At 37.2% G+C, this 23,494-nt stretch overlaps 1 protein-coding gene across 1 annotated transcript in view; it reads left to right on the forward strand.

Moving 5' to 3' along the window:
- DHX40 (DEAH-box helicase 40) overlaps positions 1 to 19,985 on the forward strand; it is a 40,520-nt gene extending 20,535 nt beyond the window's left edge. Inside the window, exons 11-18 of the mRNA XM_019636768.1 lie at positions 3,469 to 3,549; positions 4,182 to 4,339; positions 11,810 to 11,924; positions 12,437 to 12,545; positions 13,248 to 13,342; positions 17,141 to 17,210; positions 17,480 to 17,708; positions 18,702 to 19,985. Coding sequence (XP_019492313.1) covers positions 3,469 to 3,549; positions 4,182 to 4,339; positions 11,810 to 11,924; positions 12,437 to 12,545; positions 13,248 to 13,342; positions 17,141 to 17,210; positions 17,480 to 17,708; positions 18,702 to 18,841 — 997 coding nt within the window. The 3' untranslated portion in view covers positions 18,842 to 19,985. The remainder of the gene's footprint in view (positions 1 to 3,468; positions 3,550 to 4,181; positions 4,340 to 11,809; positions 11,925 to 12,436; positions 12,546 to 13,247; positions 13,343 to 17,140; positions 17,211 to 17,479; positions 17,709 to 18,701) is intronic.
- The last annotated feature ends 3,509 nt before the right edge of the window (positions 19,986 to 23,494 follow it).

Here is a 23,494-nt window from a genome sequence, read left to right on the forward strand (position 1 = left end):
TATTGGGAAATTGGGGAGGGGAGCACTGTTGGAGAATTGGGGAAGGGGAACATTGTGTTTTTCCAGGACCCATCAGCTCCAAGTCAAGTTGTTGTCCTTTAAACTTAGTTGTGGATGGTACTCAAGGCTGCTCAGCTCAAGGTGCCATGTTCAATCTTAGTTGCGGGTGGGCATAGCTCACCATCCTGATTGGGAGTCAAACCGGAAACCTTGTTGTTAGGAGCATGTGCTCTCACCAGCTCAGTGGCAGCTCAGCTGGGGTGCAGCTCAGCTGGGGTGCAGCTCACTGGCCCATGTGGGAATCAAACCGGCGACCCTGTGGCTCAGAGCTCATGCTCTAACCACCTGAGCCACTTGGCAGGCCCCTATTTTTCCATCTTAAGTTTTAAGATTTAGGCTGTACTAAAAGTTCCCAAACTAGAGAAAAGGGGGAAAAAAAGACTTCTCTCCTCTTTCTTTTTAACACATTGTGGACTAGTGATGCAGATTTGTTTTATTCTCTCTTGAGAAAAACAGTGAAGTGGCCAAAGAAAGTTGCATTTTGGCTTATAAATTGTGCACTTTTCAATTCTTTTCAAATCTATCAAAAAGTAAACCCTACATCAAAATTGAGATACGAAGAATTTTTGCTACAAATGGCAAAAGACTGGGCTACAGATAAGGTGGAGACAGACTCAGACACAGACGCAGCATGCCCAGGAACATCAACCCAAACCCCTCGTGTGCCTCATGAGGACCCTCCTGGGAAACTTTCAGGTGATAAGCGCAAACATGTGCTAGAGAAAATTGTTGGAAGTGAATGGGGTAAAAGAAAATATCCTGCTAGGAGGTTCCATGTTTGTGCTGCCCACAAAAAAAGAAGTGAAACTCGGTACATCTGCAAGTACTGCTTAGTGCCACTCCACAAGAGGAAATGTTTCCAGAGGTATCACACCCTCAAGCACTACTAGGGTCTTTGGTGAGTATTTCCTGAAAATTTCAGTTCACAAAAAACAGCGAATTTGTTATAAATTTTTAAAGAAACACAATATAAAAGTTGATTTCAATGGTTTAAACCTTGGGAACATGCCTTTAAACAATATAAATGCCCTATCCTCAATGTGTTAAGATGTGTGTAGAATAAGGTGAGATAGAATTAGTATTTGGGATAGATGGTATACTATTAATAGATGACAGAAAGAAAATGGAGCTTTTCAGTTATTTTGCTTCCCCTTTCTTGTCCATCAGGAATGATTTTATTACCCTTTTTTTTTTTTTTTTTAGCTGAGCCATCCTGCCACCTGATGGCGGCTCAGTGGCTGCTCAGCTCGGGCCAGGACTCGAACCACTGTTGCTCAGAGCTCACACTCTTGAGCGAGCTCTTAACCAACTGAGCCACTCGGCTGGCCCAGGAATGATTTTAAAATTGGAAAGATAAGAACAAGTCTAGATAAGGAGGAATTGATGACCAAGATGGATTAGAAAATAATAAGAGAAAACCTAACGATCATAAATGAGTCTGTCTTGAGGCTTTAGACATTATTTTCATGGTACTAAGAGAATGTGCAGATTTAATGTTAGAGGTATTATCGGTTGTCTATGAGAAATTATGTAGAACAGGTCACTAGAAAATGGTGAGAACTGCAAAATGTCTTGATTTTTTTCATTTAAGAAAAGGACAGATTCTGGAAACAACTGCCCAGAAAGCTTTACATTGATTCTTAGCAGATTCTAGCATAGTTTACTGGAAAATGGTTTAAGAGAATTTAATGGTGATTTATAGTAATCAGTGTGAATCATAATGGTTCACAAAGAATGTGTCATTATAAACCACTTCCTTTGCAGTTTGAAGACAGGACCATCCACATAATGAGTACATTATAAGAATTTGTTGAATGATAACGTCTCTTTGTTTCCAACACAGTATTTAACAAGATCACATTTGACATCTTTGTCAATAAGGAGGTGACAGTACTGCTGAATAGCGTGTAGTTGCCAAATAGGCAAATACAGAAAGTATTAATGGCTTAGTGTAGCCTAGATGGTGGTTTTACTGGTAGTATGCTGAACTTTGCTCTTTTCCTGATAAGCATTTTGAATGAAAATATTGAATAAAGATATTAAAGCTTTGATTATCAGTTTTCTGGAAAATGTCTCGATACCTCATCGGTAGATGATTAAAAACCAAGATCTAGAATGATCTCAACAGGCCAGAACCTTGGGCAAAAATTAACAAGGTAAAGATCTGAAAGGATGCATTTCATATCCTGCATTTTGGTTGCACATTAAGAAATTTATGTGGAAAATATCCGAAATTATTAGATTACCACAAACTTAATATGAGTTTGCAATTATTATTCTGTTTGAAAAACAATTTAAGAAATCCCACTGGCATAGACTTCGGTTATATTAATAGACAGCAATGTCCAGATGACTGGGAATTATGCAATAGCATTCCTGTTCTGTGTTGGTCACTACATTTGGAGTTTAGTAGTAGTATGTTTTATGAGAAATTTGACACACTAGAGTTTTTCTAAAAGATGGTATTGCTCTAGGGCAAGGGTCACAAACTATGATCCAGGCTCACTGATCATTTTTGTAAATAAAACTTTATTGGAACATAGCCATGTCCATTCATGTGTGACTGCATTCGCTACAACAGCAGAGTTAAGTAATTGTGACAAAGACCGTATGGCCTGCAAAACTAAAGTACGTATTTACTGTCTGGCCTTTTACAGAAAGTGTTTGTCAACTCTTGCTCTTGAAGAGAGCAGGACTTGTTGGTACAAGTTGTAGGAAAACTGACTGTGAAATAGTCTGTGAGGTTTTTTGTTTATTTGTATTTAAATAGAGCTGTTAATCTTGGGAGTGAACTTTCTTTTGTAAGGTATTGGACTTTTTGTCCTTTCTTGGACCTTTTTCAAGGTACAAAATTGGAGTGGATGATTTATCATCGTAGCACCTATGGTGAAAAAACTAATACAGTGCAGAAAATATTAATTGTTTCTGTGTAAAAGTGTGTGTGTATATATTCATGCTTAGTTATATGCTGCTCTGTTACCCTTTATGAATAGCATTAATTGTCCTATGTTCATTAATGGTATTTGTGGTTATGTAAGAGAATGTCCTTATTTTCAGGGGATTCGTGCTGAAGTATTTTGGGGTGAATTAGCATTGTATTTGCAACTTGCCTTCAGATAGTTCAGGAGAAAATAAGTACATACACATACATACATAAAGCAAATATGGTAAAGTTACTTGAATATACTTACCAGTTTATCAAAAGCTATTTTGAAGTACTATTTAACAATTTGTAATTTTTGGCCATTTTCAATTAATTTTTCTTCACTGTTTTATAAAATTGTAATAAAAATTGTGGACTACAGAAAAATAGGACAAATAGAAACTTTTAAAGAAATTTTCAAGTCTGTATAAAATCTTAACCGTGTTCAAGGAATGGAAACTCATTTTATATCTCATTTAACACAGGTTTCCCTATTTGGATCCACCTAATGAGAGACTTATTTTGGAAGCTCTTAAACAACTTTACCAATGTGATGCTATTGACAGGTAAAAACAAACAAGCAAATAAACAAAAAAACCCCAAACTTAACCAAAACAGATATTAATCTTTCTTTACAATGGATTCTTAATACTTTCCTGTATAAGTAGAAAATGATTTATTTGAATTGAATGGATTGTTTTAGCTGAAATTAGAGGTTGTCCTCAGTCTTTCTTCACCTCAATTCTGAATTTAAACGTTATACCATAAAACTATTTTTGTTTGATATTGGTATTGTTTAATAAGTGATTTCTGAGTACCATTTCAGTGCCAGGCATGCTGGGTACATGAGAATAATAGAACCAGAGTCCTTGTTCTCATGAGTGTGTAATGGCGCAAGATTTAGTAATTATCATGCTCTTATTTCTTCAAGGACACTCTGTGTTTCTATTAACATTTTGTGTCTTTTATTATACTACTTTATTCTGCATCATTGTTCAGTTTTTTTTGGGATGTATTGGCCCTTAATAGCAGGGAATTTGTCATCTTTATATTTCTCTTATCAATGACCACATATGTCATGTTTCCTATATTGAATTTAATTTCTGGAGGAGATTTAAGGTAATCTAAATTATATCTGATTTATTATGAATGATGAACATTTCATAGAAAGACTTAAGAACTTTTTCTTTCTATTAAGGAGTGGCCATGTGACCAGATTGGGTTTGTCTATGGTGGAATTTCCTCTCCCTCCACATCTGACATGTGCAGTCATAAAGGCTGCTTCTCTGGACTGTGAAGATCTATTACTTCCGATAGCAGCCATGTTGTCTGTGGAAAATGTCTTCATTAGACCTGGTAAGAAGCTTAGTGATGAGCTTATTTTTTAATTAATTTTTTAGAGCAGTTTTAGGTTTATAGAAAAACTGAAGGAAAGTGCAAACACACACTGTTTCCCATAGTGTTAATATCTTTTATTAGTATGGTACATTTTTTACAATTGATGAACCAATATTGATACATTATTAATTAAAGCGACCAGTGTTTGTGTTGTGTGTTCTATGGGTTTCGACAAATCTGTAATGACGCAGATCCATCATTACAATATTATACAGACTAGCACTGCGCAATTAATTCCCTGTGCTCCACCTGTTCATCTCTACATCCCTTCCCCAAACCCCTAGCAAACATTGATCTTTTTACTGTTTCCATAATTTTGCCTTTTCAAAAATTCCATATAGTTGGAATCATACAGTAGGTAGTCTTCAGATTGGCTTCTTTAACTTAGTGATGTACATTTAAGTTTCCTCCATGTGTTTTTGTGGCATGATAGCTCATTTGTTTTTATTGCTGAATATTATTCCATTGGTATGGAATATGTTTATCCATTCACCTATTGAAGGACATCTTGGTTGCTTTCAAGTTTTGCAATTTATGAATAAAACTGCGGTGAACATCTATGTGCAGGTTTTTGTGTGAACATGGGTTTTCAACTCTGCTGAATCGTATGATAGGAATATGTTTAGATTTGGAAGAAACTGCCAAACTGTCTTCCAGGCTTTCCAGGGGTCTGCACCATTTTGCATTCCTGTCAACAAGGAGTCTGAGAATTCCTGTTGCTCCACATCCTCACCAGCATTTGGTATTGTCAGTGTTTTGGATTTTGGCCATTTTAATAAGTATGTAGTGATACCTCGTTGTTTTAATTTGCCGTTCCCCGATGACATATGATGTTAACCATCTTTTCATATGCTTATTTGCCATTTGTATATCTTCTTTGGTGTCAGGTCTTTTTAAATTGGGTTCTTTGTTTTCTTACTGTTGAGTTTTAAGATTTCTTTGTGTATTTTGGATAATAGTCCTTTATCAGATATGTCTTTTGCAAATATTTTCTCCCACTCTGTGTCTTGCTATTCTCTTGATATTATCTTTTGCAGGGCGAAAGTGTTTAATTTTATTGATGTTCAACTTATCAATTATTTCTTTTTTTTTAAAGATTTTATTGGGGAATTGGGGGAGGGGAACAGACAAATTGCTGTCCTTTTGTTCTTCAGTCTAGTTGTGGAGGACGTCGCTTCACTGGCCCAAGTTGGTATTATCATTGGCACTCTTCCCAGGCGAGGCAGATGGGTTGCCGGATACGCTGTCGCCGGGGACTCACTGCAGCCCAGCTCCAGGACGAGCTGTTGTTCACCATCTTAGCTGTAGGGGCGCAGCGTCACTGGCCTTCATGTGGGATCCGAAACGGGGCTCTGCTGCTCAGAGCTGGCGTCCCAAGGCAACTGTTACCCAACGCACCACTCGCCCGGCACCAACTTATCAATTATTTCTTTCATGGATCTTGCCTTCGGTGTTTTATCTGAAAAGTCATCAGTGTACCCAAGATCATCTAGATTTTTTTCCTGTGTTATATTCTAGGAGTTGGATATCCATTTGTTCAAAAGACTATGCTTTCTCCATTGAAGTGCCTTTGCTCCTTTGTCAAAGATCATTTGCCTGTATTTGTGTAGGTCTGTTTCTGGGCCCTTTATTCTCTTTGATTGGTCTGTTTTCTATTCTTCTGTCAATACCACACTGTCTTGATTATTGGAGCTTTATAGTAACTTGAAGTTGGATAGGGCCAGTCTCTGGCTTTGCTCTTCTCCTTCAACACTGATTTGGTTATTGTGGATCTTTTCCCTTTCTATATAAACTTTACATCCAGTTTGTGGATATCCACAAAATAGCTTGCTGGGACTTTAATTGGGATAGTGCTGAATCTATAGATCAAGTTGGAAAGAACTGACATCGCGACAGTATTGAGTCTTTCTATCCATGTACATGGAATATCTCTCCATTTATTTAGATCTCCAGTATTTCACTGAGCATTTTTTGATTACTATATACCTAGTCTTGTGGGACATGAAACTGAGGACAGTTTTTACATTTTGTTATCCTTTAACTTAGTTGTTTGCAATAGGGAGTATATAATGTTCTTGGCTGCAAGTTAATTTCCTTTCACTGGTAAGGAAAGATAGTATGGTGAACCTTTGCCCTGTTATAGTACATTAGTAATATATTAACCTTTTTTTTTTTTTTAAAGATTTTTATTGGGGAATTGGGGGGATGGGAACAGTGCTGGGGAATTGGGGGAAGGGGAACAGACAAGTTGCTGTCGTTTTTGTTCTTCAGTCTAGTTGTGGAGGACGCCGCCTCACTGGCGCAAGTTGGCACCATCATTGCGCTCTTCCCGGGCGAGGCAGATCAGTCGCCGGCCTCTGGACGGCCGCTCACTGCAGCTGCTGGCCGCTCACGCTGGCTGCTGGCTGCACACGGCAGCCCATGGCAACCCACTGCCACAGGGGCTGCAGCCTCCGCCGTGGCCAGCGACTCACGGCTGCCCAGCTCCAGGTTGAGCTGTTGTTCAGCATCTTAGCTGTAGAGGGCAGTGTCACTGGCCCTCATATGTGGGATCCGAACCGGGGCCCTCTGGTGTCCCAAGCCAGTTCTTAACCATCGCGCCACTCGGCCGGCCCCCTTTTTTTTTTTTTTTTTTTTTTTTTTTAAAGAGTCAAAAGAAATGGTAGTTTGGCCCTTGTCTCCTTAGAGAATTTGAGGTTTCCGTGTCTTTAAACTTCTGTTTCTTTCCTTTCTTGGTGTATCTGGGACACAACTTAGTTTGTCACATGTCAGCTTTGCTTTTTTCTAGTGTGTGTGGGGGGAGGTCCACAATTTGTCATTTGTAAAACCAGGGAGTTGGATTAAGGTGATCCAATTCTAATAGTCTTATAAGGCCAGAAAAAGGAAATATTTTCCTTTGTTGGAATATTTAAATAGATGAAACCAGTCTGGTGTTAGCCTTCTTTTTTTTTGGGGGGGGGCATGTCACATTTTATTGAAATACAATTTCAAACTTACAGAAATGTTGAAAAGATAGTGAAGGAACTCCTTTATACCTTTTATCCAAGTTCAGCAGTTTTTAACATTTTGCTGTACTTGCTTAATTATTCTGTGTGTGTGTGTGTATAGTTATATGTGTATGTACACATCTGTATTTATAAATATACATTTTCTTTTTCTGAATCATTTTAGAATAAATTGGAAACATTGTGTTCCCTTATCACAAAATTTTTACATGAATATTTACTAAGAAAAAGGGGAATCTCTTATTTAATCATAGTACATGTATCAAAATTAGGAAATTTAACATTGATACAATACTATTATCTAGTCCAGAGTCTATATTCAAGTTGACCATTGTCCCTAGAATATACGAAAGTTTTAGAATTGCTAAGCTATACCACTGTGAAAGGCAACCTATTATAACTAGAGTTAAATATTTACTCAGGTGTTTTTTTTGAAATGAAATTTACATGTAGCAAGATGTAAGTCTTAGGTATATGATTCAATTAATTTTGTAAGATGCATGCACCCATAACCCAAACCCCTGTCAAGATATAGTACAGTCCTTGTATTCTGTGCTTTGATTTGGTGAGAAATTTTAAGTCTTGCCTTTGTGAAGCACTTGATGTCAGTGATGTTAATGTATATGAAACACGAATTATCCCCCAAAGCACTAAGGTAGCTCAGAGGTTGATCAGTGTTTCTAGATTCCACACAACAAAAATATAACTACAAAGCAAAAGCCTTTTCTATTGTTATGTCAGTTTCAGGATTGGGTTTATTTTCCTTAGACCTAGGCCTCTTTTTTAAAAAATAGATAATATGTGTGTTGTTATTGTCAACTATACTACATTTCTATGTTATAGAACCAACAGTACAATTTTATAGATAACATTTTATGCAGTTTCTTTTTAAATCACATAAAGGAATAGAATAAACAGTCATATACTCTTTTTTATTTTCATATATATTTACTTTTACCAGTGCTGGTTTTTTAGTGTCATTCAAATTACCATCTGGTATCACGTCCTTTCAGCATGAATAATTTCCTTTATTATTTCTTACGAGGCAGGTATGCTAGTGATAAATTCTCTCCGGTTTTGTTATATGGGAATGTCTTTGTTTAGCCTTCATTTTGAAACATAGTTTTGCTGGATATAGGATTCTTAGTTGGCAATTATTTTCTTTCAGCACTATGAATATATCATCCCGTAGTCTTCTGGCCTTCATCATTTCTAACGAGAAGTCAAGTTGTTAATTTTATTGGAGTTCTATTGTGCAAAATATTGGGTTGTCCGAAAAATTATGATGCATATTTACAATGAAAAACATAGAAAAAATACATCATGACTTTTCTGACAACCTAATATTCTTTTGCTGCTTTCAGTAGTTTGGCTATTATATATCTGTGGATCTCTTTGGCTTTATCCTACTTGGAGTTCATTGAACTCCTTGAATGTGTAGATTAATTTTCTTTTTTGAATCAAATTGTGGAATCTTTAAGCTGTTATTTCTTCAAAAAATTTCCTGCCCCTTTCTCTGCTCTCCTTTTGGCACTCTCTGTGCTTAATGGTGCTGTACCCACATTTCTCTGAGACTGCTCATTTGTTTTTCTTTTTTTTTTTTTCACCGCTTACGTTCTTTGGATTGCACAATCTCCCTTGATCTATATTTTAATGATTTGTTCTTCTGCCAGCCCAGATCTATAGTTGAGCCACACTTAGTGAAGTTTTCATTTTGTTTATTGTACATTTCAACTCTAGCAGCCAGCCACTGATTAGTCGGAGCTTGTACCTAGACCCCTTAAGCCAGTGATGTTTTTACCCTTTACTGTTGGATCAGTGTTGTGGTTTGGAGACAGTGTTCACGGTTCAGGGAATTTATGAGTGTGTCCTGTCTTCAGCCAAAACCAGAGGCTCAGATGTTCCCTCTCCTTTTTCTCCTCAGAAAGTACAACCTTGGGCATCTGCACAGTCATTAGGACGACTATTGTTTTAGCAGGTTTCTCTGATCTCTTCAATTTTTGACTGCTCTGCCACTATTGGTACCATACCAAACTGTGAAGTCTCCACTGATTGCTGTGTTGTTTTTGACAATGACCTAGGGGATAAATCGCTCCATACCCTGCTCCAAATGAAGCTGAGCACCTTTGCAGGGGCAAGCTTTGCCAGCCTTTGACAATGTGTGTCCCCACCCTGCCCTGGGAAGAATCTCTGTGCTGTGGAGCAGGAGCTGGGGCTTGATTGGGAAGCTGCTCTTCACTGGCTGTCCTGCCTGGGTCCTCCCCATAGAGCAGAAGCTTGGGGTGGGAGGTGGTTGGAACTTCAGCTCCCACTTCTGACTATGTATCTATATATATGAGGAAGTATATATCTTCCTCAGCATAAAGCTTGGCAAGATGGCTCTGGATATTCACTGGCTGCCAAAACAATAATACCTAAATAGCTCTAGGAAACTGGTAGCAGTGGGAGCTACCACTCAGCTGCTGAACTCACTGAACAGCTCTTCTACAATAGAGTTGTAAAGAGATGGAGGGCTGCCCTGTCATGAACTGTCCCTCATTCATTTCGCTGTTCAGGCTTGATCCTCCCTACACAGTAGGAGCCGGGTGAAAGAAAGGGTGCCACTCTCAGGCTGCCAAGCCCTCTGGAATAATAGTTCTTCACACAAGCTGTAGGGGGATGAGTGTCGTTCCTACGCGAATGCAATGCTTCCTACTGTTCTTATGGAATTCCATAGATTCAGTCAGCCTCCAGAGACTTGAATGACTGTCTTTGATGCTTTTGACTAGTTTAATAGATGTCTCTCTCAGAGAGAGGTTCTGCCTAACTCCTCGTACCACCATTCCCAATATATGTGTATAGTTAAAAATCCCAACACAACCAAAGAAATTAAATTATAGTCTTCATAGTTTAAGCAGTCTCTTCTGACTTGGGTCTTAGTCATTATAGATCGCCTAATTTAGTTTACTATATACGTATTGGTAAACCTGGCTAGTATTCTCAGATCTAGCATTGAATAAAGATTTTAAACATGAAAATGATGATGTCGTCAACATTTTTAGTAACCTCTTTTGCTGTAGTAAACTGTGTTCACAATGTCTGTTATTATAGATACAGCTTTAGAAGTCAGACAGTGGAGTGAGGGCTGTGAAATATTTTTTAGGTGGTGAACAGCATTGCCTTAAAATAGAACAAATTTAAAATAACGTTAGGTTGGCTTTCAAGTTTTTCTTTTAATTATTTTAACTGTGATATTTTTAGAAATAAAGGTACTTTATTGGTATGTGACACATATAGCCTTATTTCCTGCTTCAGCTCTGAGGATATTGAAACCCTTTCTGTGTAAGTTTTGTTTTCTAATTGATTGCCATGTTGAAAAATATTGAATTATCTTCCCAAAGACAGTTTAGAGATATAGCCTTGTTTTGCTGTGTTAGCCTTTTATTTATAGTTTTTGCCTCAGTAGCATCTACCTATTTGCATGATGTAAAACTGAATAGAATTTTATCTGGGGAAAGATAATAAGTTAAGGAAAATGCCAAGTCTACTGGGAAAGTAATTAAAGATGGATAGTCAAACTATTGTTTAGTCAGAGGATAAACTTGCTGAGATTGTAGGAACCGTGTGTGATAAAATTCAACTTTATTGTAGTTTCTCTCCTTCTGTCTCTAGAAGCTTCCTTCAGTGTTACCCAGGTAACATAGGTAGAAGCTACTTAAAGCCTAGGATGGAAGGCTTTTTATCTTTATGAGTATTTTTTTTTTAATCAGATTGCTTTCCTCTTAATACCAGGAACTGTTGTTTTACAGATTCCCATTGTAGTTTATGTAAGTACTGTTCCCTGAAATCAAACAACATGGTACTTCTGCTAAATCTAGCTGTGATGTGTGTATACTGAATGAATAGGAATTGTGGTATGATGTGGTTACAATGAAGGAAGGAGCCCTGGGAAATTTTGAAAAATGGGACTCTGAAAGATTAGCCTGGGTGTTATGTGGGGAACTTGGGCAGTCCTGAGTGGAATTGTTTCAAAGTCACTAACCACTAAACAGTGGTTATTAGCCTTGAAGATTGGTTTATGGGTAATGTGACAAAGTGGAGAACATTGGACTTTTACATAATTAAAAAAAAAATGTAAGCATAGGTTGCTCTTATGATAAAAATGAATTTTAAAAAATTCCAAATACTATTTTAAAGGCAAATGGATTGGGAGAAGTAATGTTACTATTCTGGTTAAATCTCAGGAAGTATTGTTAAAAGAAAAAAAAGAAATTATGGGAGGAATTAGAGCCTCTCCCCCTGCCCAAAAGAGTTAATTTAATATAGTTTCACCTTATTCTACCCCAGAGGGTGAGAAAAGATTTTCATGAGCTTGAATAAACAAAGTGAATGTAAGCACTTGATGTAAAGTAGAACTAAATTGCATCTCTAATTGTCATTTTAGTTGATCCAGAGTACCAGAAGGAGGCAGAGCAGAGACATAGAGAATTGGCAGCTAAAGCTGGAGGATTTAACGACTTTGCAACTTTAGCTGTCATCTTTGAACAGTGCAAATCAAGGTGTGTAAGTTCTGTGTACTGGAAATTGTCACTTTGAAGTATTGCTCCAATATGGACTTACTAGGTGACGAGACAATTCAGTTCAGTGAAGATGCTATTCACCTCAAGGTATTTTTGTGAACATTTGTGAGATTTATCTATGTCAGGTTACTGTTATGCAGTAGGCATTTATTATATTGTATAATATTAGTTCTCTCTCTCAAACTTGCCTGAAAATGACCTCATAGAATTTTGGTTCTGTATAAGTAGCTTAGATGAGAAAATGATTGGATATTTGTTAAAGCATATGTGTATAAAAAGGTATCCATTTACAAATTATTTTTTAATTCACTCAGAGGCACCTACATTAATTTGTTTTTTCAGATTCTTTAAAGTGCTTCTTCAGTAATTGGACAGGTCTTGTAGAAGGGCTGACAGTTGCTTATGGGTTTCTAGTTTTGTAATAGAAATGAGATTGTTAGACTTTCACTTATAGAAGATATTTTTGAGATGCCAGTATTTTTGTTTTACAGTGGAGCTCCAGCTTCATGGTGCCAAAAACATTGGATTCACTGGAGGTGCTTATTTTCTGCATTTCGTGTTGAAGCTCAACTTCGAGAACTAATCAGGAAGCTCAAACAGGTGATTGCTATAGTGGCTTTTTTCTTGAGTAGCATTTTGGCAAGACCTTCTGAGTACCAAAATCATGTAAATTATGAGATGTTCTAATCTGGCTTGTAGGAACAGGCACCATTCCTCACCCTGTGTGAGCACCTATCATTGTAATCTCTTATCCTTCTAGGAGGTACTTTTCCTGGCCTTGGGTAGTTCCTCACATCCTATGCTGATCAGTACTCACCTGAACCCTTGAAGAGCCCCTTTTACAGATCTCTGGTGTTCTGTCTCCATACACTTGTCTTCTGCCCTGAACTCTGGCCTGTGAATTCCAGTCCTCTTGGTCTTCCTGGACTCGCAGCTCTGTCTGTTTACCTCAGGGAGTTCTCAGGGTTCCACTTGGGTTTTTCCTTTCCTACACCTTGATCTGGAATCTTGCTCAAGGTTGACTGAGCTGGGACAGTGGTTGGACTTACTTCATTTGTTTCTCTTACTTCATTTATTTCTCAGAGATCACTATTGCTTATTGTGTGATATACATTGTTTTGGAAATCATTACTTCATATGTCTTGTCCATTTTTTGGTTGTTTCAAGCAGAAGGGTAAATCTGGTCCCTCTTACTCCATTTTGGCCAGAAACAGAATCTTTAGAAATACTGGTTTTTCAAAATAAAAGATTATTTTACATTGTTCTGTGAGATTTACCACCACGTATATGTTTTCTCAATAGCAAAGTGATTTTCCAAGAGAGACCTTTGAAGGCCCTAAACATGAAGTACTACGAAGATGTCTCTGTGCAGGTTATTTCAAAAATGTAGCCCGAAGGTAAGCAATAGAAGAAGCTTGCAAGATGGATATAGAAATAGTACTACTGTATTTGACTACATTATTGAACTGTTTAATATTACAGATTGACGGTTTGATTTAAGCTGTATGATTATGATGACATCAATTACAGCGAGCCTTTTCATAACTGACCTGTGCAGGGGGAGCTGTAGTGATTCAGGTGGGATGTTGGAGTTCAGGTGGGGGAGAAAGGGCGTATAGGACAGCTGTCCAGCACGGGGTGTCAGTGCCTGAGTTGAATTACAAGGTTTCTTGTAAAGGGATGGCTCTGTGGAGTATGAAAGCCAAACAGGTTGAGGATGGCATCCCTGAGGAAGCGTAGGTTGGTGTGGGGAGTCAGGGCTTGAGCAGGATGGGGAAAGCACTCACAAGGGAATCGTTCAGTACTTATTTAGTGTCAGAGTTTGAGTGTAGTGAGAGAGGGCATCTTTGTAGGGAAAGGGGTGACGGGAGATTCGTTAGATACAGAGGAATTGACCACAATTAAATATATTAAGGATAATGGTGAAGGGAGTTAGAAATACTGAAAGGGAGAAAATGAGATTTGTGGTACTGGAGTGGAATTTTAGGGTATCATTGTGAACTTATGTTTTTTAATATAGTTGGATGGATAGATATGGGAATAAAAATAGATGTTACTGTGTGTATATACACATATAACATGGATTCGTGTGTGTGTGTAAATATTTATATACATATATACCCTAGCTCAGAAATGGACTGAGAGCAATGACACCATAATAGCAATGCATATACTTTTTTTAAAAATTTATTTATTTATTTATTTTTTAAAGACTTTTTATTGGGGAATTGGGGGGATGGGAACAGCGCTGGGGAATTGGCGGAAGGGGAACACACAAGTTGCTGTCCTTTTTGTTCTTCAGTCTAGTTGTGGAGGACGTTGCTTCACTGGCCCAAGTTGGCACCATCATTGCGCTCTTCCCGGGCGAGGCAGATCAGTCGCCGGCTTCTGGATGGCCGCTCACTGCGGCTGCTGGCCGCTCACGCTGGCTGCTGGCTACACACGGTAGCCCATGGCAACCCACTGCCACAGGGGCTGCAGCCTACGCCGTCGCCGGCGACTCACAGCAGCCCAGCTCCAGGTTGAGCTGTTGTTCAGCATCTTAGCGCTGTTGTTCAGCATCTTAGCTGTGGAGGGCAGTGTCACTCGCCCTCATATATGGGATCCAAACCGGGGCCCTCTGGCATCCCAAACCAGTTCTTAACCATCGCGCCACTCGGCCGGCCCCTATACTTTTTTTTTTTTTAAAGCTGAGCCATTGTGCCACCTGTTGGCAGCTCAGCGGCAGCTCAGCTCGGGTCGGGAATCGAACTGGCGACCGTGTTGCTCAGAGCTCACACTCTTGAGTGAGCTCTTAACCAACTGAGCCACTCGGCTGGCCCAGCAATGAATATACTTAGTACCCAGATCTTGACTTGGAAAAACCATTTACCACATAAAGGACTCAGGGCTCTTTGGAGAGATACTGTGTGTCCCCAAAAATGAGACCGGGTCTTATATTAATTTTTGCTCCAACAATCTACATTTATTCATTTATTCATGTACAAAAATCTACATTTATTCAAACAGTCATGTCTGGCTAACGATCTTAACTGGGGCTTATGTTTGGGGTAGGCCTTATAAGCATCCTGAAAAATCATGCTAGGGTTTATTTTCCAGTTATGTCTTATTTTCTGGGAAACACGGTAAGACTGGGAAAGAACACGATGAGCCCGGAACATCTTTTTTTTTTTAAGATTTTATTGGGGAATTGGGGGAGGGGGGAACATACAAGTTGCTGTCCTTTTGTTCTTCAGTCTAGTTGTGGAAGACATTGCTTCACTGGCCCATGTTGGTATTACCATTGCGCTCTGCGCGGCAGATCGGTCGCCGGCCTCTGGACAGCCTCTCACGGCAGCTGTTGGCAGCTCACACCAGCTGCCAGCCGCTCACGCTGGCTGCCAGCCACACACAGTAGCTTATGGCAGCCCACTGCAGCAGGGGCTGCAGCCTACACCATCACCGGCGACTCATGGCAGCCCAGCTCTAGGTTGAGCTGTTGTTTACCATTGTAGCTGTAGAGGGCAGTGTCACTGGCCTTCATGTGGGATCCGAACTGGGGCCCTGCCACTTAGAGCTGGCATCCCAAACCAACTCTTCACCAACATGCCACTCGGCTGGCCCGAGCCCAGAACGTCTTATTTTTCCATCAAGCAAATAAGTACTCAGCAAAGGTTGAGGCCATGTCAGGTACACAGGGGGCTAGCTTGAATAGGCCCCAACTGATCAAATATGGGAAATTTTGAGCATCAAAATAAATAATGATAGTAATGGATTATAGAACCCGCTGAATAAAATGTGAAATCATGGGTCTGTAATCATATAAATTAATAAATGAGTAAATTAAAAGTTTAATGACAAATGGAATCATTTACATAGTTGAGCAGCTCTCCACAAAATTTTTGTTAATTACAAGGGAAAAAGTAACTTTTCAGTGGAGAAGCTTGGCAGGTGCTTCTCCACTGAATCAAGCAATCAAAGTGAAAATTATCTTTTATGAAACATATCAAAATCGTGTTTTTACTGATAGGATATAATGAAAACACAGCATCACTTCTGTGATATTCCTGCCAAAGATGCATAACCTGAATCTGATCATCCTGAAACAAACTCACATTGAGGGACATACTACAGTCTCACTAGCCTATAATCTTTAAAGGTGTCAAGATCATGAAGGTCAATGAGAAACGGGGGGAGTATTCCAGAATACAGAAGGAGACTAAGGGGACATGAAAAGTAAAGGTAGTATATGATTCTGAATTGGATCCTTTTGCTATAAAGGATATTAGGATATTTGGTAAAACTTCAGTGGGGTCTGAGGAAATGTTAGTAATGTATCATGTTAATTCCCTAGTTTTGTTGGTTGTATCATGGTTATGTGGGTAAATTTCCTTGATTATAGGAAATTCACACTCGCATATTTGGGAATGATGGGGCATAGGTTGGCAATTAACTCTCAAATGGTTCAAGTAAAGATTTTTATACTATACAAATATATATTGTACAGATATATAAACATAATTATAATGCAGTCTGCTTTGGGTTATAATAGGCATATATATATAAGTTCTATAGGAAATCAGTTGTGATGATTGAACTAAGGCTATTATTTTGACAGGCTTTTGGAATAACATTTATATAGGGAAGTATAGAAGAAGATAAGAATTTGATATGAAGAACATGAATTAGAAAAAGGATAGATGAAATGTTCTAATTGTCAGATTTTAGAATAGTGAAACTCATACCTTGAAAAAGTGATGTAACATAATATAATATAAAGAACACTGTGCTTAAGTCAGAAGACGTATATGTTTGGAACTTGCTTTCACCAAACATAAGCTCTGTGACCTTGAGAAGGCTAGGTAATTTTTTTGACTTAGTTTTGACAATAAAGTGCCTGGCTTTCAAAACTTACAGGTTGTTCTGAGCCTTTATTATGAAAAGTTTTGGAAACTCTAAAACACCAGTACAGTATTATTGTTAATATTACTACTTATTAACCAAAAATGTTTATATTTAACTGAAACGACTGTTTAAGTTGTATCATTAATTTAAGATGATTTGGTAGAGAAGTTATAGTGACAGTTGAATGAACTTAAACTGGTTTGTAGTGTTTCTTGTAGCATCACATATAATAGTTCATTGTTTGACTTAGTGCTTTACTTAATTGTTTGTTTTACTGTATTGTCTTTATCCTTTGGTTTTTTGGTTTTTAGATCTGTTGGGAGAACATTTTGCACAATGGATGGGCGTGGAAGCCCAGTTCACATTCATCCTTCCTCAGCAGTAAGTACCTTATTTTTAATAAAGAGAAGATCTTTGTAAAGGTGTAGGAATAAGCAATATATAAATGTCTTCTACTTTTCACTTTCAGGTTAGGTTTAGCATACACCTATATTACATAAAGCTATAAAGGTATTGAGTTGACCCATACCTCCTGTTTGAAGAATATAGAGATTAATTCAGAAGAATTTGGGCTATTAGTATTTGATTGGTCTAATGTGGAATAAGGCAGTTTATTGAGTTATCATCCTTAAATGAATTCTTTTGTATAGCTTCATGAACAGGAAACCAAACTTGAATGGATAATTTTTCATGAGGTATTAGTTACCACCAAAGTCTACGCAAGAATTGTGTGTCCAATCCGTTATGAGTGGGTGAGAGACTTGTTACCCAAGTTGCATGAATTTAATGCACATGATTTGAGCAGTGTGGCCCGACGTGAAGCAAGAGAAGATGCAAGAAGGAGGTGGACAAATAAGGAAAATGTAAAGCATCTAAAGGGTGAGTGTATCACTTATTCTAGTGATATAAATCCAGGGAGCACAAATGTCCAAATTTTCATATAAGTACAGATATATTCTTACAGGGCTTAGATTTTGTCTCTATCTACTCAGAAAGGAAAGAGTTGTCATGAGTCTCAGACTTATTTTGACTTCCTTCTTTCCTTTCAATTAATCTTACTTTTCTTAACCCCTTTATCCAAAAACATTATTAACAACAATAAATGTTGAGCTTTTACCATGTGCTAAAAGCATGTATTAATTACTCCTATTGAATTTTCACAATAACCCTATGATGTAAGTACATATATCCACTTACAGAGGAAGTACTTCGCAGTGTGTAATAATTTGCTAAAAATCCCATAGCTAATAATTGGTGCATCTGGGTTCTGAATCCAAGAAACATGATTCTTTGGTCTTTACTCTTAACTATTATGCCATACGGCTTCCCAGTATACTTTACTATTTTTATTTGGTTTATAAAATTTTGTGAATTATTACCTCAGAAGCTCTTTTATTTTCCATGAAATGTTAGGTCCCTAGTTGGGAGGCATAAACAGTTGTGGTACCAACCTAAGACAGAAAGCTTAATTCTTAGCTCACAAATACTAAAAGCTTTTCAGTAAAGCTTTCAGGGGCTGATTGATGGAGCAAATTACATTATCCTTACTTAACATCACTGAGAAATAGAATGGTGAGGAATTTTTCCAAGATCATAGAAGAGTCATTTTAGAAACATTAGACATTATGTGTTTTGTTGCAGGGATAACTGCATTACATGCCTCAATAGGGTCAATTTTTCTGACTCCTTAGGACTCAGAAAACTGACCTTTTTTTAACCATAGAATACATCGTTTCTTTTGAAAGGACAGAATTTAATTTTCTTTTTTCTCCTTAACACTAAAAAATCAGGGCATCTTTTTCTCTTTAATTTAAATATTTAGTACTGAATCTCAAAACTAACTTTTACTGGATTAATTTGTAATGTTTTCAGATGGAATATCAAAAGAAGTCCTAAAGAAAATGCAAAGAAGAAATGATGATAAATCCATATCAGATGCACGTGCTCGTTTCCTTGAGAGAAAGCAGCAGAGGTCCCAGGATCACAGTGACACACTGAAGGAAACAGGCTAAGCAGCGGACCCTCAAATTCAGGAAGTAGGAAAAGCAGCCAAGAAATGTGCTTCTACTTTGCCATTTATGTCAGCACTACCAAGAGGAAGTGGTCAGCAGCTGTCATTAACATATGAGCTAAAAGCAAATCAAAGTTCATTAGTACTAATAAGTGGAATTTTTAGAGGAAAGATTGCATTGCCATAGTCATAGGTGATATTATATGAAACCAATGAAAGACAGTACACGTGATATTTTTCCTCACTTCAATTTTGCTGGCCTTAACTGGTATCAAATGCTGTCATTGAGATATTTTCAAAGGACATTGAATTGTATGTTATCAGCGTGTATTCCATTTGCATTGAAGCATTAAAAATTATTTTCCTTAAATCTCTTTAAGGCCTTCTTGTTGCTGTTAGAATAGTATTATTTCAGATTATCAGGTATGTGACCATTTCCTTCAGAAGGCTGAACATAAGAGGTTTTTACTCAGCAATACTTAGATGTCTAACTGTTTAATTGCTAAAGAGCTTTATAGATATTTAGAGAAAAGACTTAACCAATTAGTAAATAAGAAAATTGCCTATGGCAAGATTCTTTGTTGAATTAATATTAATCCGTAAATTGATTTTTCTGGGATTATACAAATTCCTTTTTATATAAAAGTATATTGTTTAAAACAGTAGCTATAGCCATTAACCAAAGGACAGATGATATATATATGTTTTTTTAGCTGTCCCTGCATACTGTATCAGCACCACGTATGTAGGTATGACAGTGTTTCAAACAGCCCCTCCACCTGGCATTCTCTCTTGCCTCCAGCTGCTTGGGTAGGACCGTTTAAAAACATCTATTATGCCAGTCTTGAGATGGGATTTTCAAAGCAGCTAACACTACATCACCAGTGTTTCAAATTGGAACCTTGAGGCTAATTAGCATCACACTCAGGCCACATTCAACACTTGCCCACTGTTGTTTACTGCCTTGTATTCTAGTTATTTGTGTATTTGTCTCCCCCACTAGATTATACGCTCCTTGTGGGCAGGGACTATGTCTTTTTCATCTTTGTATCTTTCATGGCACCTAGCACAGTGTTTTGCACATAGTAGCCACTCAATGTTTGTTAAATAAAGTTATTAGTGTCATTAAAATTCAAGAGGCAGTATAATGTGTGTTTTTAGATTTTTTTTTTTGGTAAAAACTAAATCTAATGTTTTTATAGGTAACTAACACTCTTGCAGTTACTTCCTTTGGCAGCTAAACAGTTATCTGTTCAATGTTAGAAACCTGAAGCCTTTATTGAAAAATGACATGAGGACCATGTGTTTGTTCTTGAAGTAAGGTGAGTGGTGATGGTTTCTTGGAACACTACCAGCATTGTTCATTTGCTCATTTTAATCTTCAGTACTCTAGACACTGTTTCAGCACCTTAATCCTATCAGTTTCTTTTCTCAGGTATATGTATCATTGCATTTCCTTAGATGTGGGGGTCTATGTGGATTCTTAGAATGAAAGCTCTTTTATTTCAGTAAATATTTATTAAGCACACATCCTGAATCTGTAGTCCATACTCAGATTTCAGTAGTTCTCTCAATAAGTTCCTTTATAATTTCCCCAGTTCAGGATCTAGTCAGGAATCATGTATGATTTTTAATCTGGAAAAGGTCCTTAGTCTTTGTCTTTTACATTTAACATTTTTGCATAATATTTAAAAATAATACAGGCTAGTTATTTTATAGAATGTCCTAAGTTTGGGTTTCTCAGATGTTTCCTCAAGGTTATGCATTTTTGCCTGGAATACTGCATAAGTGATACAATGTCTTTCCTAAGACATCACATTTGGAGGCACATGGTATGTGCCCCTTGTTGATGATATTAATTTTGATTACTTGGTTACAGTGTTTTTTTGGTTCTTCAATCTAGTTACTCATAATTAATAAGTAATTTGGGGGAGGGATACTTTGAGATTATGTGAAATAGCCTATTCCTCATACATTATCACCCTCTAGGTTTATCATCAACTGATGATTCTTGCCTGAATCAATTTTATTCATGTGGTTGCAAAATGGTGATTTTTTTCCCCCTAATTCTTTCCTATATTTATTTGTTGGCATTATATTGTAAGCAAGAGCTTTCCTTAAAGAAGAATTTCCGATAAACAGATGGGTGCTAGGAACTGCGTAGATCAAGACTGAACTAGATAGCAGGGTGTATCTGAGAGAGGTGGCAAACTGTCCAGTTTATTTGGTGCATAGAGTATATAGAGGAGAGTAATAGGCTGAAAATGTTGGTCGAGGACAGATTATGGAAGGCTTTGAAAGGCACATTATGGAATTTGGGTATGTTCTGTACTGTACATGAATGTATTGGAGGGGTATGGATGATGTCATTACAGCTTTAAGGTAATTGTGAAAATGGTGTCGATAAGAGGAGTTTATTTCCCTTGAGAGGGCTGTGAGAAGTAGTAGGAGAGGAATAATACTGAATTTCGTTAAGAAGATGGAAGAGCCTTAGAGGAAAGGTGGTGGTTATGAAATTTGTTCTTAAAAGAATGAGGCTTCACCTTCAAATTACTAAATGAAACAAAATAAAAAGAAACAAATGAAAACAAATGTTATCATAGAAAATTGGGCAAAGGACTTGGTCAGTCAGTTCATAAAAGAGGAAACATAAATGGTCAATAAATAAGATAATCGTCCTAGTAATTAGGGAAACACAGTTGAAAATAACAGTGAGATGCCATCAGGTTGGCAACAATTCTCTTCCATCAGATTGGCAATAATTAATATGCCTGAAAAGTATTTACATAGAATAAATTGTTCTTATTTTAGAGAATATTTTGGCAGTGTCTAGTGAAGTTGAAGATGTGTATAACCTGTGAACCAGCAAGCCCACCTTTAGATTTATATTCTAGGAACTCTGAGATTATATAAAATACTCTGTTCCTCATAAAATGTGACTCCCATAGACTTGCATTAGTTGATGATTTATGTTAAACACATAAAAATTGTAAATACAACATTCATACAGATGTTATATACTCCATTGTTTCTATAGTAAAATATTGAAAACAGTATACATATAGCTATCAATAGGGAAGTGGTTGAATAAATTGTGGTATGTTTTTATGGTCGAATTCTTTAAAGCACTGAAGGTGATTTTTGAGACTCCTGATACCTATTCTTGAACTGCTTTGCAGAACAGATAAACCAGTTTACATTCCTAACAGCATTGTAGTATAAAGTGCCTGTCTTAGTGCAGCTTTGTAGCCCCTCAAAAATACTATTTTAACTATAGACCATAAAAGGGTGCCTCATTATTATGTTAATTTACATATTTAGATATTCACCTATTTTTCTTTATGTTCAAATTGTCTACAGGAAATCAAATTAACTCATTTGACTTTGATAAGGCCAGACGGTAAATATTATAGACTTTTGGGCCATACAGTCTCTGTTATAACTATCTGCTGTTGTAATATAAAAGCAGCCATAGATAATACATAAAGAAATGGGCAAGTCTGTATTCTAATAAAACTTTATTTATGGACAATGAAATTTCAATTTTATATAATGTTCATGTCAGGAAATACCCTTTTGATTTCATTGTTTTAACCACTTGCATTAAAATCCAGGAAAGCAACTTTTCACATACCTTATTAAAATTATTTTATTTGAAAGAAAGATCTTAGTTTCATGAAATATCAGGGTTTTCCTGGTTTTTACCTTTCCTTCATTGCAGTGCTGATGGGATTTAGCAAATGTGAGGAATCAATAAATTAAAATTTTCTTTATTCTCCCAAAGATTTTCAAAATAATCCAGATTGCTTGTTAGCTGTTCCTTTAACATTAAAATATGAATACAAAAGTCTCTTGTGAAGCTATTGGAGATTTTTGAAAGACGCACATATTCAGATAAAATCTCCATATGTTTCTTAACCTAATATTACTTGATGCTCAGCTAAAATATAGGAAATGAAATGGGTTAACCCAAAATAGAGCCTAGCACCCAGTTTGGTGCTTTTTGTATATGGTGGTATTTATAAATGATGGTTGTGCTAACTCTGGGTGTGATTATTAACAACATAAGTTAGCAAAGTATTCGAAATAAATAGGTGGTGCAGTCAATAAATGCTAAAATAGCTTGAGAAGTAGGGTAGATTTTAAATTCAGTTTTTAAGGGAATATAGGACTTAAGAGTACAACAAAAAAGAAGACAGAATTTGTGTGGTTGGGGAGAGGATTCGGAATTAAACAGTGGAAAGATTATCAGTATCACCTTGAGAAAGGCTTTTTTGAAGTGTTTTGAAGTGGGTTAATACTTAGTAGGTCAAATGAAGAATAACTTGAGTACCGCTTATTTTGCAGATAGAAAAATTTGAAAGTCAGCTTGGAATTTAAAATTTTTTTTTTAGCTGAGCCATCCTGCCACCTTTTGGCAGCTCAGCAGCAGTTCAGCTCGGGCCGGGCATCAAACCTCTGTTGCTCAGAGCTCAAACTCTTGAGGGAGCTCTTAACCAACTGAGCCACTCGGCCGGCCCCTAGCTTGGACTTTTATAGTTTGCAACACTTATAGACTATCATTGTAAGCTAGTTGGCTGTTCCAATAGTTCTTTTTCAAGAAACGGAATTTTTAAGCCCTCCTTAGGAATGAGGAGTGAATCTCATCTCTACA

This window comes from Hipposideros armiger, unplaced genomic scaffold, assembly GCF_001890085.2.
Source record: "Hipposideros armiger isolate ML-2016 unplaced genomic scaffold, ASM189008v1 scaffold_29, whole genome shotgun sequence".
Classification (NCBI taxonomy): domain Eukaryota; kingdom Metazoa; phylum Chordata; class Mammalia; order Chiroptera; family Hipposideridae; genus Hipposideros; species Hipposideros armiger.